Here is a 17,385-nt window from a genome sequence, read left to right on the forward strand (position 1 = left end):
ATACTGCGTACAGATGTGGTCTCCTCACCTCAAAAAAGATATACTGGTACTAGAAAAGGTTCAGAAAAGGACAACTAAAATTATTAGGGGTTTGGAACAGGTCCCATATGAGGAGAGATTAAAGAGGCTAGGACTTTTTATCTTGGAAAAGAGTAGATTAAGGGGGGATATGATAGAGGTATATAAAATCATGAGTGGTTTGGAGAAAGTGAATAAGGAAAAGTTATTTACTTGTTCCCATAATATAAGAACTAGGGGCCACCAAATGAAAATAATCGGGAGCAGGTTTAAAACAAATAAAAGGAAGTTCTTCTTCACACAGCGCACAGTCAATGTGTGGAACTCCTTGTCTGAGGAGGTTGTGAAGGCTAGAACAGGGTTTAAAAGAGAACTGGATAAATTCATGGAGGTTAAGTCCATTAATGGCTATTAGCCAGGCTGGGTAAGGAATGGTGTCCCTAGCCTCTGTTTGTCAGAGGATGGAGATGGATGGCAGGGGAGAGATCATTTGATCATTGCCTGTTAGGTTCACTCCCTCTGGGGCACTTGGCATTGGTCACTGTCAGTAGACAGGATACTGGGCTGGATGGACCTTTGGTCTGACCCAATATGGCCGTTCTTATGTAAGCCCCCATCCTGTTACTGGCAGTAAAGCATCTCCTAGTGCCACGCTGGGACATTGTGCTCTGTGCTGACTGTGAGGGGAAAGTGCCTCCTACTGAGCTACCCATACCATTGCCCCTCAGTACAGCTCCCCTAGTGCCACGCTAAGGCACTGGGGTCAGCACGAACTATGAGGACACAGCACCCTCTAGCACCACGACTCAACTCTAAACACCCCCCAATATCTGTAAACCTCCATGGCAACAGACAGTTTCAATTTTACTTACATCAGGAGTGACCTCTATGTCTGATGAACCAGACACAGTATAACAAGATCCAAAGTGCAGGGGCTTGGTTTTAGAAGGCTTGCGAACTCGTATTGATTGGTAATTCTTTTCATTCTCATCAATCGCCTGTGAAGTACAAGAACAGTCATTTCTTGGAGTTAGAAACACAGATGGCTGGACCCAGAGGAGACAGGGTCATGGTTCTTTTTTTACTGTTACACTGCAGCATTTAAGGAGAAAAGCCTTTGTTAATACAGGGGCAGTGGTATTACGAAGGCAATGAGTGAAGAGTAGCCTCGGGAGACTTTCATTTTTATGATGCTTTGCTCCTACTAAGGAAAGAGAAATCTGCTCCCATCTGTCCAAGTTCTCCTTTATTCAATTAATGGCTGGATCCATATTATTTCAACCCAAAGAAAAGGTGACTCACCATGTGCGGTAATTGTGGGTCTTCAAGATGTATATCCCTGTGAGTGCTCCACTCTAGGTGTGCTGTGCCCCCTGCACCTTTGATCAGAGATTTAACATAGGAGTGTCCATTCAGCTGGCAGATGCATGTTACTCAGTCTAATGGACCACCCCAGTGTTATAGAGCACTGCATATGTGAACTACCCTCAGTTTAAAAGGGAGCTAGATAGATTCATGGCAGATAGCCATTGATGGACCTATTATCCAGGATGGGCAGGGATGGTGTCCCTAGCCTCTGTTTGCCAGAAGCTGGGAGTGGGTGACAGGGCATGGATCACTTGATGATAATCTGTCTGTTCATTCCCTTTGAGGCACCTGCCATTGGTCACTGTTGGTAGACAGGATACTGGGCTTGATGGCCCGTTGGTCTGACCCAGTATGGCCGCTCTTATGTTCTTAAGTTCCTTCTCTATTACGAAGCTGCATGGCAGAGAACTCCAAAGAGGAGGGGAAGGAGAGCAGGTACTGGAGCACCCATAGGGACACACATCCAGAAGAACCATAGTTACTGCACAGAGTGAGTAACCTATTCTTCTTTGAGTAGCATCCCTATGGGCACACTCCACTCTAGTGACTACTGAGCAATTCCCTCTAAGGAGGAGGGAGATTTGGCATGGAGTCCAATATTGAAGAAAGTACAGCAGATCCAAACGCAACATCAGAAGTGGATAAACTAACTACAAAAAGGTGAAGGGCTACAGAGCTCAGTCTCTGCCTCAGATGGAGGTGGATGAGAAGGAACTGAGGGGGGGTTGCCCGCAAAGTGCTATATAACAGGGCAGTGCACAAGACTGAGTAGGATGCATGCATGGGCCAAACAGACACGGTTATGTGAAATCTCCAATTATAGGCAAAAGGGGTGAAAATGCACCTAGAATGGAATGCCCAGAGGGAAACTACTCGAAGAAGAACCTTTGTTCAGGTTACATTATCCTAAATATTTTTCTCTCTCACTAAAATTTTGTTTTAAAATTGTGCCTTCAAACCTTCAGTGGCATCAATCTCTGATTCATTCCTAATTATACTGTAGTTTGAGAATTTATAGGACTCAAGGAATGGTGTTGCAGCTTCCATTCCTTTGATTCTGGCTACCTTGTCACTAAAAGAAAGCACAAATGTGGGCCTTCCTGATTTATACTCATCTTAATTGTTCAGTTTCTAGACTCTACTGGTTACCACTCGTTACTACTGGAAACCATATAAACCTAACCTGGAACCCTAAGTTCTCTGCTATCTTCAGGGCCCAGGAGGGCAGTGTACCCCCTCACAGTCACATGTTACCTGTACATAGGTCTCACAGATTTAACAGAAATCTATTATGTCATTTTCTAGGTAGACTCACACTCCAGGGAGTGAAATTGTTTGGAGTCACTTGACCTTTAGAAGTACACATCACCACAGTGGCTTGTGCAGTTATTTCACCACAATGCACAAGGATGTTGCAGCTTACTTCTTCCTCTTGGCACACGGTAGTGGTAAATCTGGCTCACATCTACTGTATATTATTATTGGATTCTCCTTTACCTGTGCTAGTGAGAGATCCCTGGGTAGCAGGTAGAAATGGAGGGTTATGTCTGCAGCCCTCCTGGACCGGTAAAGCAGCACCAGGGAGTGCACTGGAGGAAATAGCGTAGAACAGATCTGTTTCCAAAGCAGTCCAATTGGAGAGAAGCTGGGGTTCTCCAGCACAGCGTGGAACGGCCTCCTCCGCGTTGGACTTTCCAGGGTCATCCCACAGTCAACAAAATGGGCAACTTGAAGCTGAGAAACATCAGCTTCTGCTCCTGTTTAAAGATAACAAAAGAACATGAGATTTTACCTGTCTTGTTCCTCTTGCTATCTGATGACTGGATTAGGGCCTGAGCGTCAGGACTCTGTTCCCTGATCTGGGAGAAAGTTTCCATTTTAGACAGCTTAGTGCTCATTTACTCTCCCCAGAGTGAGATGATCATTTTGCAACCAGTGTTTCTAAATTCTTGTCCCAAAAGATCAAATGACCTTTGCCTGATTTCCCACTGAATCCATGGCTCTGTAATGATTGTCACGGCTCTGCTCCAGGCTTCACTAGGGTTTGAGGAACAGGGATGGACAGATGCTCCCATCAGACATGTGCATGTATACAATTCACCTGTGAAAACACAGCTCTGACACACACCTGCAAAAGCTGTTGCTACTTCCCCATGGAACCAGCTCTGGGGTTGTTTGTATTCAGTACTGACTCTCTGAATGCCCCTTCTAGTATCCTCCCTCCATTGTTTGCACCGACACCTAAGGGGCCTTGTCTGCAAGAAATAGCTGGTTCTCTCTCCATTATCTACAGAGTGTCGTGATGTGCCCTCATAGGAGCACTATTACTAATCAGCTTCAACACACCTCCACTTAGGAAGCCTTAGCTTTGGTTGCAGTGGTGTATTTTGGGACTCACGAAGCTTCCATCCCAGAGCCCCAGTATTGTTTCAGGGAGCAGAGATTTCTGGGTAATTTCCAAACACAGGACAGTGCATTGTGTGATGGAGAAGCCTCCTACCTATGCTGGGCAGAAATCATCGCAGATGACCAGAAGTGACAAGTAGCTGAGCTTTTCCTTAGTGCAGACAGACCTAGTGAAAGCTGACCATTCTGCATTTGGTATTGTTATCCTGTCTCTTACCCCCAGCTAAATCCCAAATACAACACAGCCCATGCAAATTAACTCCTGGAAATGGAGGCATGGTACAGTCTATCTAGTCCAATAGACATCAAACATCCTCCTCTAACTAGTCCTTGTAGAATCCAATACATCTTCATGTCTCCTTCTAGACGCTGGATACAGCAACAGCCTGTTAATTGCCCACTGTGAAGTGTTACTACCAGAGCTCATTGAAAGTTCTTTGTCAGAATGATTTTTGATGAAAAATGCCCTTTTTGCAAAACTGAAAATATCCACAAAGAAATTTAAGTTTTAACAAAAGAGTTGATTTTCCACCTGTAAAAGTGAAATGCCAGCTCCTCCGCTGCCAGCCTGAAAAGTTTTTGTCAGTTTCACTTTCTGCAGTGAAATTCACAAAAGCTTTCCCAGAGAGCTTCCAGGCCTGAGTGCTGACTTTGCTTCAACAGCTGCATCAGCTGGAGAGGCAGAAAGCTCCAGTGCTCTGCCACCTGATCTTTCCCCCAGCTTTGGGGCACAGGAAGCCCTGACACACTACCTCCCCACATCACCCCCAAAGCTGCAGGGGGAGGTCTGGAAGCTGAGTGCACAGGTTTTCTGCCTCTGTCTCCCAGAGCTGCCAGGGGAAGCTGAGCAGCCAGGCTCTTTGCCTCTCCAGCAGCTAGGCTGAAAGGCTATTGTTGATTTCACAACAAATCAATGGCATAAGGCACCTAAATCAGTGGGAGATAAAGAGGAACTGATCACATAACTAAAAAATAATGGTAACTGAGCTACTAATAATGACTTGTGGAATGTGGAAGCAGAATCCAGACCAGTGATATAAATATTCTTGTGCCAAATTCACATAGCTGAAAAAAATGATGAACAAATCAGCGAGGAGGAAGAATTTAACCAGAAAAAACATGAATGATAATTGGGAATTGTTTAAGAACACTTTATGAGATGCCCCCAAAGTCACAATCTCATAATCAAGGAAGAAGGCTGTATTGGTTAAAAAGCTGATCCGGTTTAGATTGGGAGTGAAAGCAGTTATAAGTAATAAAAAATAATATATAACAAATGTAGGAAAAAGGAAGTTGATAATGAATGAATATAAATCTAAAGCTAGGAATTGTAGAAAATTGATAAGAGAAGCAAAGGGATAAAAGGGGAGATCTATGGCCAGCAGAGTTAAGGACAATAAGTAGCAGTATATTGGGAACAAAAACAATCATAACAATGGTACTGGTCCATTACTAGATAGGAATGGTAGAATTATCAATAATAATGAAGAAAAGGTGATGTGTTCAATAAATATTTGTGTTCTGTATTGGAGAAAAAGAGATGGTATTATCATATCATATGATAACACTCTTTCCATTCCACTATTATCTAGGGAGAATGTTAAACACCAGCTAGTAAAATTAGACATTTTTAAATGAGCAAGTCCGGATAAATTGCATTCAACAGTTTTAAAAGAGCTGTCTGAGGACCATTAACATTTAATTTCTAGTCTTAGAAAACCGAGGAAGTTCCAGAACACTAGACGAAAGTTAACATTGAGCCAATATTGGAAAAGGATGCATGGAATAACTTAGATAATTATAGGCCTGTTAGTCTGAAATTGATCCCAGGAAAGATAGTGGAGTGACTGATTTGGGACATGATTAATAAAGAATTAAAGGAGGGTAATATAATTAATGCCAATCAATATGGGTTTGTGGAAAAATTGGCCCTGTAAAACTAACTTGATATCTTTTAATCGATGAGACTGCAAGTTTGGTTTATAAAGGTAATAGCGTTAATGTAACATACTTAGGCTTCTATGAGGAATTTAACTTGGCACTGCATGATATTCTGATTAAAAAACAAGTTAAAAGGAGTAAAAGCTGCTAACTGGCATCTCAAAATATAATTCTATATAAGAAATCATCACTGAACGGGTATGTTTCAAGTGGCATCCCACAGGGATTGGTTTTGGGCCCTATGCAATTTAACATCTTTATTAATGACCTGGAAAAAAATCATCACTCACAAAGTTTGCAGGTAATACAGAAATTGGGGAGTGGTGAATAATGAAGAGCACAGGTCACTGATACAGAGTGCTCTGGATTGCTTGGTAAAGTGGGCTCAAGCAAACTATATTTGTTTTAAAATGGCTAAATGTAAAGAAGAAGTTACTCGACTTGCGCAGTAATGATGGCTCTTTGAGACTTGTACTCCTATGGGGGCATCACTGTCGGGTGCTCCACTGTAGGTGCGTCTGTGTCTCTGCATTGCTGATTGGAATACTTTAATATCAGTGTCTGCTCAGCCTCCACATGCACTGCTCCTTGCTTGGCTAGCTGGCGTGTGCGTGTGTTACCTCCTCAGTTCCTTGTCTACTGCAGAGTCAACTACTAGAACTCTGAAGTTGAGGGGAGGTAGGTGAGTCATGGAGAACCCATAGGGACACATATCTTGAAGAACCATCATTACTGCACAGACTAAATAATTTCTTCTTCAAGTAGTATCCCTATGAGAGCTTCGCTGTAGGCAGCTCCTGAGCAGTGCCTACCAGTGGAGGCTGGGACTTCAGAGTCGAGTCTAATATGGATGATAGCACTGCGGCACCAAATCTGGCATCTGCAGGCAAATCCCCCAGGATGGCATAGTGTTCTGCAAAGGTATGTACAGCTGCCTAGATAGTTGCTCTGCAAATTTCTGATATAGGGATACCCTTGGAGAAGGCAACAGATGAGGCAATCGACCTTGTAGAATGTGTTACATTATGCAATTGGTAACAGAATTTAATGCAGCCCAAGACCCCCTTGGAGAGTGTCTGAGCTGAAATCGCTGCACCTTTTGATCTATCTGCAATGGAGAGGAAAGTCTTGAAGGTTTCATGAAAGCTCTCTTCCTGTACAAAAAGAAGGCCAAGGCTCTGCTTACATCGAGTGTATGGAGGATGATTTCCGTATTATCGGGATGAGGTTTGGGATAAAATGGTGGAAGCTGAATAAGCTGATTTATGTGAAATTCAGATGTTACCTTGGGAGTTCATTCTGGATGTGCTCTAAGCGTGACCTCGTCCTGTCAGTTCTGTTAGTAGAACCGCGGAGGAGGTTGATGCCTGAAATGCTTCCATGGCATGGCAGAAGTGTGTAGGCCCAAGGATTTGAGGGTGGCTCTACAGACTTTCAGGAGATATAGCCTTTATTCTGTCTTCTCAGAAAACTGAGTCCCACCTTGAAAGGGGAGATCCTGTATGGTCTGCTAGATCTCATACGGAAGACCAGAGACCTGGATCCAGGAGCCTCTTCTCATGGCCACCCTTGTAGTAGGGTGACCAGACAGCAAGTGTGAAAAATTGGAACGGGGATGGAGGGTAATAGGAGCCTATATAAAAAAAAAGACCCAGAAATCGGGACTGTCCATATAAAATCAGGACATCTGGTCACCCTACCCCATAGCCATGACTCTTGTGGCAGCATCAGCACCATCCAGTCCTGCCTGTAGGGAAGCTCGGGAGATTAGCTTGCTTTCTTCAACCAAGGTGAAAACTCAGCCCAGGAGTCTAGGGGGAGCAACTCTGCAAATTTTCCCATTGAGATGGGAAAGGGCTCGATAGTTGGAATCACAGTTGCCCAAACCAGAGGCTGTGGGTCAGAGGAGTGGTATGCCCATTGTCCATAGTGAAACTGGCATATGGCAGATGAAAAGAGTGGTGGGAAGCTAGGTCATCATGCTCACGCTCTGATTCTGATAAGAAGGGCAGTGCATGGCAGGAAGTCGTCAGCAAGCCAAGGGTTCTGGGTGGACTCGGTACCGGGGCCCCAGTACTGAGCAATAGAGAGCGAGAGTCTGATGCATCCGACACCGAAAGATCTTTCATTCCCCGGAAATCTGGTGGTGCAGAGGGTGTCAGTACCAGCAGAGGCTGTCGGTGCCGAAGCTTATACCAACAGAGTCAGAGACATGGGCCTGATAGCACTGTCGGTGCTTGGCGTATCATTGGCAGTACCAGTGTTAATGACTGTAGTGATGGAGCTTTCCTCAGGGGCGGATCTTTGTTTCTCGTGCCCACTCAGTACCAAAGCTTTGCCTGCACCTATTGGGTCTTTTGGCTGTCACACTTGCTCTGTTGGTTCGGTACTGTGCACGCACTGGGTACCAGATTTAGATGGCTCTAGTGCTGTTGGTACCAATGCTATTGACTGAGCCAGAGATTGTTTTCGGCTTGATCAGGGCATGCTATGGGGACTCACTGGTAGTTTCTTAGTGGCCTTTCATGAGTGGCTCACAGACGTCTTTGAGCTCACCTCCCCTAAAAGGAGAGGATTGTAGTGAGAGCTCCCACCAGGACTATGACGGCTGAAGGGTGACTCCATGAGTAGGAGTTTGAGCCTCAGTTCTCTTGTCTTTTCTGGACTGAGATGTCAGTAGCTAACACAAGCCACATTTCTGTGGAATGTGTTTCTCTCCCAGACAGCGAACACACTGCGAGAGCCTGCATGCCCGGGCTGAATGGACATTGCTACCAAAGTTCTCTGATCAGCAGCACAGGGACGCAGATGCACCTACCATGGAGCACCTTACAGTGGAGCAACCATAACGACATTATTAGAAGGAAAATGTGTAGATCTAGGCACAAAGAACATAGATCATACTTACTGGATGGAGACTCTATTTTGGGAAGCCGGGACTTTTGAAAAAGATTTGAGGGTGAAGGTGGATAATCAGATGAACATGAGCTCCCAGTGTGATGCTGTGACAAAAGAGCGAATATGATCCTGGGACGCATAAACAGGAGAATCTCAAGTAGGAGTAGACAGGTTATTTTACCTCTGTATTTGGCATTGGTGCAACCTCTGCTGGAATTCTGTGTCACAATTACTGGATTAGAAAAAATGCCTTCTAGTGATATGCTCAAGGAACAAAATGTCTTTAAATTAATAAAGAGAGTGGCTTGATCGCACTCTACAAGTACCTATATGGAGAACAAATATTTAATAATGGGCTCTTCAGTGTAGCAGAGAAAAGTCTAACACAATCCACCGGCTGGAAGTTGAAGCTAGACAATTTCAGACTATAAATAAGGGTATATTTATGATAGAGGACAAATAACCACTGGAACAGTTTACCAAGGTTCATTGTGGAGTCTCCATCCCTGACAATTTTTTAAATCAAGATTGGATGTTTTTCTTAAAGATGGGTTCAGGGAATTATTTTGGGGAAGTTCTTTGGTCTGTGTTGTACAGGAGGTCAGACTAGATGATCACAACGGTCCCTTCTGGCCTTGGAATCTATGAATCTAAATACCTTTAAAAATCTGGCCCATGGAAATCTGTGTGGCTGAAAGGAGCTATAGAATGATCCTTATAGCAGTATTTTACTACTGTACCTGAGAGGCACAGGAAGTGTGGGAGGTGAACGGCTGCCACAGCCCCGGCCTCAGCTGGTTCCACCACCCGGATGTTGAACAAAGGGCCGGCCACCATCCATTGCTGCTTTTCAGATGCGCTCAGATGCTGATCCCAGGAGTCATATCCATAGTGGACAGTCACGGCTGCCCTCACCTCGAGCCCCAGTTCTGTTTCAGAGCAACGGAATGAGCCTGCCCTGGGGAAATGAACCCTGCACAGTGCGGGAAGAAAAGAGTTCAACACTAGTGGATGGATCTCTCTCACGTCCTTTTCTAACTGATCCCAGGTGCCTTCACGTTTATCCCCTTAACTCTGCCTCCATCTTAGCCCTGTGCTCTGATATCAGGATTACTCTCTGTATAACAACAAAAGCTGGGTGACAATGAGAACACTTTGCCCTTCTCAGACCCCGTCCCTCTGAGGAGCTAATTGAGTGGATTCATTAGCCTCCTCCTCAACCTCCTTGTGAACTATGGGAACAATTTTCTCCCCAGTTTAGAGACGGGGAAACTGAAGCACAGGAAGGGGAAGTGGCTTCCCCAAGATCACTCAGTGAGCAAGTGGCAAAGTTGAGAATAGAACCCAGATATTCTCACTCCCAAACCCTCCACCACCCAATAGCATGCTAGACCCCACTCCCTTCCCAGAGCAGGGGATAGAAACCATGAGTCCTGATTGCCCCTCCCCTCCCCTCCAGCTCTGACCCACAAGACCCCTTTCCCCTCCCAGGGCTCTCAAGATTTCTGGTTTTGCAATCACCTCACCCCCTGCTCTGATCTACCCACCCACATGAGTGTCTCTTTGCATGGAGCCCACCAATATGGGATGCTGTGCACTCAAACCACTGAAGGGGGGTGATACCAAACTCCCAGCCCCAGTTCGCACCTGTATGTCTTCTGCTTCCCATCTGGGTCTCGAACAGTTTCAGGCTGTATTTCTTCTGGAGGATCCTAGAACACAGGAACAGGCATTATCTTGGCCCAACTGCAGATTTCCCATTGCAAAGCTCTTTAATAAGGGAACCTGGGCAGCTGCGGCCAAGTGTTCAGCTGGGGACTATTTCCCTGGCCTGGGACCCTGGCAGCGTGGCTGGCAGAAAGGACTCCATAGACAGCTAGTTTCCAACCCCAGGATCAATCATTCCCCTGGGGTTTCTGTTTCCCAGGTGACCAAAGACACTCCAGCCCTGAGTATTGGTGAAATACTCAGAGGTACGGTTGAGGCAAGGGAGAGAAAGAGAGAAGGGAAGTGCTGAGAGATGGACAGACAGACAAGGATCAGTGATCCCACAATTCTTTACCTCTTCTCTGGGACACAAGTCACATTTGTCTTGTCCCCAGGGGTCCCTGCTGGGATCCTCGCTTGGGCTGGTCTCTCCTGCAGCTGAGAGAGGAGGAAAGGCCCTTTCACATCTCACATTCTTCCAGTGTTGAATAAGGAGCCCTCAACCCCTGACCTGAGTGATGGGAACTAGACGTTTCCATCAGCAAACTCCCCTGCGGATGGGCCTGTTCTGTGCATCTGCCCAGCCCTGACACTCCCGCTGTGCACAGAGTGCTGGGCTTGCAAGGCCCGTGGCTCTATGCTGGAGGAAAGGCTGGGATGGGAAAGATGGGGCAAAGGAGCAGGATCAAACTGTAAATGGGAGAGGAGTGGGAAGGGCATGGGTTGGGTGGAAGAGAGAAAGAGGAGAGCCCAGAGAGATCCTGCAGGTCCTGGAGATTAAACCTGATGCAGGTGCTGTACAGGCAGACTTTGGCAAACCAATAAAGTGCTTGAAACCACTATGGCTTATTGTTAAAGGCGGCCTAATCAGCAAGCTGTAAACTAGCCATTCAGCAATCTCAGCTGGACCAAGGCTGGGGTTGGGTTTCACAGAAAGGGCAGGTTGGCCCCCATGTCCTTCCTGACAAGACTTGTGTTGAAGTTGCTGATACATGTATTTTAAAAGAGCAAGAATGTCTATTGGGGTCTCAAGGCTGCAAACGCTGGAAAAACCCATACTTGGTTAATCAATAATCAGAAGGAACCTCTTGCTTGATCATTGAAACTGCTTACTCAAAGTTTCTTTAAGGGACATGTCATTCTATTACTAATGTATAAATAAGGGGGAAAAGTTTGAGGTAGGGGGTAATCTTCAGGACTGGATCTGGTCAGGAGATGGTCAGAAAAACAGGACTAAGGGACATTTGGTTTCTTTCTGCACAGGCATGAGTGAGGCCCATCAAACCACTCGCAACTCTGGTCAATTTGCTGCAGATCCAGTGGAGGACAGGAGGGTCTGTTTGCAGATGATTCCTGGGGAGGGATGAATTATTAATAATGTCAATAACATCATTATTATCTATTTCCCAGGTGCCTTCCATCCCAAACTGCTTTCAGGGACACACATGCAGCCACCTATGGGATAATTGCCTCTCAGCAGTACTATGCTGTATGGTGTTCGAAATAAAATGATTCTCTTTTTCAAAGTCAGATTGCTGTTTGAATCTCAGTGAGAACTACTGAAAAACCAAATTTGACATTTCTCTCTTCAGTCCTTTTCAGTCCAGCAACGCAAAAACAGGAAGAAAATTATAAAGCTGTTTCTAGTTTTGTTTCCCTTGTTTCTCCGTTTTAATCAAAATTTCCAACCATTGCTATAGCTGATGGATCCCTGATGGGGCTCTTAAGGGGCTACTGCTACTAATTTGGTTGAAAAATAGGAAATATGACTTTTAAAATCCCCCCTTTTTTTGGTCTACATTTCAAATCAGAAAAATCCTGAACCAGCTCTAGTTTTGGGTTATCTGAGTAAAACCTTCCACTGTATCTAAAAGCTGGATGAAGGACGGGGGAAGGGATGGATTGTACAAACAGCAGGGATGGGTTGATGGCAGGGTGAAGGCAGAGGACAGTGCTATGTGGCCACCTGCACCCACAGGTGTGACATGGCTTCCCGCCTGCCCAACCCCTTGGTTTACCACATGCAGGAACATACAGCGGGACTTGGAAGGGTGAGATCTTGGGCCTAGAGATTGAGTGTCACAGACATGGCCCAGTACTGCCCCTTTCCCACACCTGGCCCAGTGTGCCCCTGCAGGGCATGAGCAACTTCTGCCCTGCTCTGCATGGGGTGCTGGGGAATGGGCTCTCACTGTGTGGGGGACACTGGGTGACTCTGCCCAATGCCCCCTGCATGGGAGCTCCCCCTCCAGCCCCTTTTGTCACAGATTCACCTGCTGCAATGTAGAGGTGAAATTGCAGAATTCCTTAGTGCATGAACCTGGAGAATTGGGACTAGAATAGATCAGATCTATGAGCTCATCTAGCCCTGTATCCTGCCCCCTTCCTGCTGTCCCCGATCAGACCAACAGGTCCATCTATCCCAATATCCTCCCCCATCCCTCCCACCCCAGATATGACCTCTGGAGGTCTGTGCAGTATGGCAGCTGCCTGGCAGAACAGAAATACAGCTACCTCTGGGGTAGGGGCACCTGGTTAACAGCCACACAGAAGTGTTACATAGGAATTGCTCACCTGGTGCTGAAATGTAGCCACTTCTGGGGTGGGGCACAGCAGCTGGCTAACAGCCACCCAGTGACGCTGCACAAATAGGAGTTTGGGACAGAAAGTGAAAGAGAACCCTGAGCCTACTGGATTCTGAGGCTGTGCATAAGCCAAGTTGCTTGTACAGAATGGTTACTGCAAGGAATAAAGTAGACCCACTGGCACTGTGAGAGCAGAAGTGCTTGTGGCTGTGATAGGCCAGTGCATATGTTAGAGAGGGAAAAGCGGAGCTAGAATCAGCACCACCCCCCTCCTGCTGCCTCCGTCTTTGCGGCAGAACTAGGATCGGATTCAGTGTCTTCACTGAAAAGCAAAATGAAAAGTAACAAAATTCCAAACAATTTGAGCCAAATTCTGATCTCAGTGAACCCGGCGTAAATCTAGGACCCCACTGAGTCAATGATGTCAGGGCTGGATTCTGATCTCAATTACACAGATCTAAACTTGGAGTGACTCCAAACAGATTAACCACGAGTTTCAGTCCAGTGTGCTATCCACTAGGCAACATTGCCTCCCACATTGCCCACATCTTTCCTTGAAAACGGAGGTTTGAAACTGGACAGCAGTTGAAAATTTCCTTGTACTACTATTATTCCATCACTACAGCAGCCGGTACCGGTCTATGGCAGGGCAGACCCCTGCCCATGAAGAGCTCTCAGTCTGTAAATCTAAAAGACAATAGAAATATTTCCATGCGTGTGCATGAACTGGAATTCCTTGAAGTGGACTCTGCACATTCCCACTCATGGGATATATCAACGTTGCAGATCTGAGGGTTGACAGCAGTGCCCATTGAAGTGCCTGCCTGCCCTCCCCTTACTTTACTTGTATGTGCTGAGGGCATGGCTAGGAAAGGGGGCCTGATTCTTCAGCCACCTTGGTTCCTTCCACTACCTCCTCAAGTCCAAAGATGTCACTAGGGGCATGAGGAAGTGGGGAAGGTGGATGAGGAGTGCAAATATGCAGAGTGCATCTTGAAGAACTCTGGCTCCAGGTAAATAACCTTCATGTCTTCTTCAAATGGCTTCAGAACATTCTCTCATGGGACAGTTGGGTAAGCAGCACTCCTGTCTCCTGGTGGTAGGATGTGGAGTCCTAGTTAAACAGTGATAGTAATATATAGCTATACCAAATTAGCTCCTTTCCAGATGCCAGATCAGGAGAGTGATGCTCCATGAAAGTGTGAACAGAACTCCAGGTGGCAGCTCTGCAGCTCTCTAAAATTTGGACAACGCAGGCCATAGAAGCCACCTTTCCCCTTATAGAGTGTAATCGAAGCTCTCCTAGAAGAGGGACAGAGAATGTTTGGAACATTAAATATGAAGTCTAACCCACTTGGACTGGAGTGGAGATGCAGTTGCCTACCTTTTACTGTGATATTCATAGGAGAGCAACAGCCTCAATGATTTCCTGAGTTTCTTGATCACAACATACCGGTTAATGCATCCCAGAATCATGTTTGCTTTTTTTTTTTTTGCAACAGCATCACATTGTTGACTCATATTTAGCTTGTGGTCCACTATAACCCCTAGATCCCTTTCTGCCATACTCCTTCCTAGACAGTTTCTTCCCATTCTGTATGTGTGAAACTGAAGGTTTGCCACAGATGTGGACTGTGTCAGGCAAAGCAAGAGGAACACCCAGCACTGGGGAAGTTATGCATATAGTGCCACAAAGGAAGCCATTTTGCATGAGCATGCTGCACATGAAAACAGAAAAGTACAGGATGTCACAACCGGGACATAGCATTCTTTTTTACTACAAAACAGAGTAAGGAAAGGCACTTGTAGCAATCCTTACAGGACCAGGAGAAACACTCATGCAATTCAAAACTGAAAGCAAGGTACAAGTAAACTGCATCCTTGAGACAGAATGTAGAAAAAGGTTTAGCCTACACCACAACACTAACATCACCTACATCAGCAAAACTAGTGGGTTAGGGAGGGCATCCACTCTGCACAGTGAGAAAATGCTTATTTTGTAGAGTCAAGGACCGGGACAGGCACTGTGAGCACCAAGTCCAAGTGATGGTGGTTCAGTGAGTACATCAAGGTCAGGCAACCCTGAAAAGGTCTGAGCCGGGCTCATATACTGCACTATGTATGTGCATGCGGCCATGTGACCTAAAAGTCTGAGGCAGAAATGAGCTGTTGTGAGCTGTGATAGCACAGGGCCTTGACCTGTGCTATCAGTGACGCCATTGACTGGAAGCGAGCTTCTGGGAGGAAGGTCCTGGCATGGTAGAATCGAGCACCATTCCAATAAACTCTGTCCTCTCTACTGGGAGAAGTGTTGACTTCTGCTCATTTATCAGCAGGTAACTCGGAAAGTTGCATGGATGAGGTGAATATTGGTTCTCATCTGAGCCTCAGACCCACCCTTGACCAGCCAGTTGTTGAGGTGCGGGTAAACTTGCACCCCTCGCCTTCCCCAGAAGGCTGCCTTTACCACCACATATTTCATAAAGACCCACAGACTGCCGACAGGATGAACAGGAGAACAGTAAACTGGTAGTGAATCTGGTTCATGATGAACCAGAGAAACCTTCTATGGCCTTGGAAAATTGACATATGGAAAAAAGCGTCGGGGTGCAGCCTCCTGGGTGTGCAGTGGGAAGTTATTATCCCCCTATTTGATTTTACCCTCTTGCTCTTCAGTTAGGCTTTTGTTTGTTGCCTTCAGCGCCAGGTGCGCCAGGCTCTCATCCAATGTGTCACAGCTCCTCTTCAGATCTTGTGCCCACATTACTTTCCACAATACTTGAAAGTGTGGATGAGGGGGCAGTATATCCCCACAAAGCACAGCTAGGATTCTGTCAATTGAGGAGGCATGTTTAATTAGCTGCTCCCGGTGTCTCTCCACAAAATGTCCACCTGAGCTGAGGGACATAAAAACACCCCACTGAAACTCAGGGTTTGGGTGTCAGGCTCCTTCAGCTTCTATCTAGGACTGTTTAGTCAGAGCCCTGAGCTGCGGTAGGGCAAAGCTGCCCTGCTTCGAGAGAGCTCCCAGACAGTCTGTGCTTCGATTCACCCTCCCTTCCTGACGAGCAAGGAGATGTGCTGACCGCACTGTCCATATGCATGGTTCAGCCTGCTCCCCTGCACAGCCCCTCAGTGTGGTTCACTGTGGATTAATCCCGGTGGGGATTTATAACTCACGTGTAGCTCCAAGGCTGGTGCTGGTGGACGGCTCCTGTGCTGGGGTACCTGCACCTACAAGAGAGAGCAAATGGGAGAGAGAACACAAGGGCTGACTCGCTGGAACAGAAAAGATCTCGGAGCCAAGAGGTTAAATTGGAGGGATGATCTTCCTCCTGTCAGAAGCCACCCCACACCTTGGGACCTTGCTGGCCTCCTCTCCTACCCATGGGAGCCCCTCAATCCAGCTTCCACATTTGAGTTAAACAAACACCTTTCAGGGATGGTCCAGTCCTGCCTTGAGTACAGGGGACTGCACTTGATGGTATACCGAGGTCCCTTCCAATCCTACACTTCTGTGATTCCCCACCCCTGGGCCCTGCCCCTATCTCTGGGACCAAGAGTCCTTTCTCTCCCCTCACCTGCTTCTTCAGCAGGAAGAACCCAGACCTTGTTAGAGAAACGAGCAGGGATGGGGAGAAATGCTGCTCACCCAGCAAAGTGATAGGAGCTCAAGGGTGGAGAGCGGGGGTTGGGGGGTACATACAACCCCACCACTCACTCTAAACACCATGCACCACTGCCCTTTTTAACTCACACCCTCACCCTCTTTGGTAAAAAAGATTAGATCTGAGGTTTTGGCCTGGGCCAAACTCCACCCTCTCCCATATTCTGGAGGGGCTAGAATCTGACAGCAGGTTACAAATATCCCAACCTACATAAGCCAAAGCAAACCCCAGGGGCCTGATCCGCTCCCCCCCCCCGCCCCGAGGGGGTGTGTAGTTCCAATGGACAGGAGTGGGAGCTTCCTGTAGAACTGAGGTTACAAATACCCCAACCTACATAACAAACCAAAGTACCCAGGGTCCTGATCCAGCCAGGACAAATGCTTTGTATTTCCCATGGATGGGAACAGGAGCTGCCTGCAGAACTGAGCCCCAGCCTATCGAGCAATGTACAGCCCAGCTCTGCACTGTGCAACCAGAGCCAGCTCTGTCTGGAATGGACCCGACAGCACCAAATACTGAAATAATCTCAGACGTGGGGGCAAACGCTCCCACAGGTTCACTGCACATTATAGTGTCATGGGGATGGCGTAATAATCCATGCCCAGCTCTGATACTGCAGTGCGGGGCAAGGGATAAACAGCCAGAGAAGTGATCTAGTGTTGCCCTTGGCATGGGATAAGGGTTCATGATGGGGAGGTGATTTCCCTGATGTCATTTATTTATCCTTTAGCTTTTCATCCAGGTCTCTGTTTGTTCTCTTCAGCGACTGGTAGAGCCGGTCCTTCTGCCATTTG

General features: G+C 46.6%; 1 protein-coding gene across 1 annotated transcript in view; it reads right to left on the reverse strand.

The window, feature by feature from the left end:
* Window positions 1–17,385, reverse strand: part of LOC115651392 — a 92,652-nt gene that overhangs the window by 5,747 nt on the left and 69,520 nt on the right. The window contains exons 12-17 of the mRNA XM_030562322.1: window positions 16,104–16,157; window positions 10,694–10,776; window positions 10,279–10,343; window positions 9,372–9,604; window positions 2,884–3,143; window positions 891–1,016 (exon numbers count right to left, since the gene is read on the reverse strand). Coding sequence (XP_030418182.1) covers window positions 891–1,016; window positions 2,884–3,143; window positions 9,372–9,604; window positions 10,279–10,343; window positions 10,694–10,776; window positions 16,104–16,157 — 821 coding nt within the window. The remainder of the gene's footprint in view (window positions 1–890; window positions 1,017–2,883; window positions 3,144–9,371; window positions 9,605–10,278; window positions 10,344–10,693; window positions 10,777–16,103; window positions 16,158–17,385) is intronic.

The sequence above is a fragment of the Gopherus evgoodei genome, chromosome 4, assembly GCF_007399415.2.
Source record: "Gopherus evgoodei ecotype Sinaloan lineage chromosome 4, rGopEvg1_v1.p, whole genome shotgun sequence".
Classification (NCBI taxonomy): domain Eukaryota; kingdom Metazoa; phylum Chordata; order Testudines; family Testudinidae; genus Gopherus; species Gopherus evgoodei.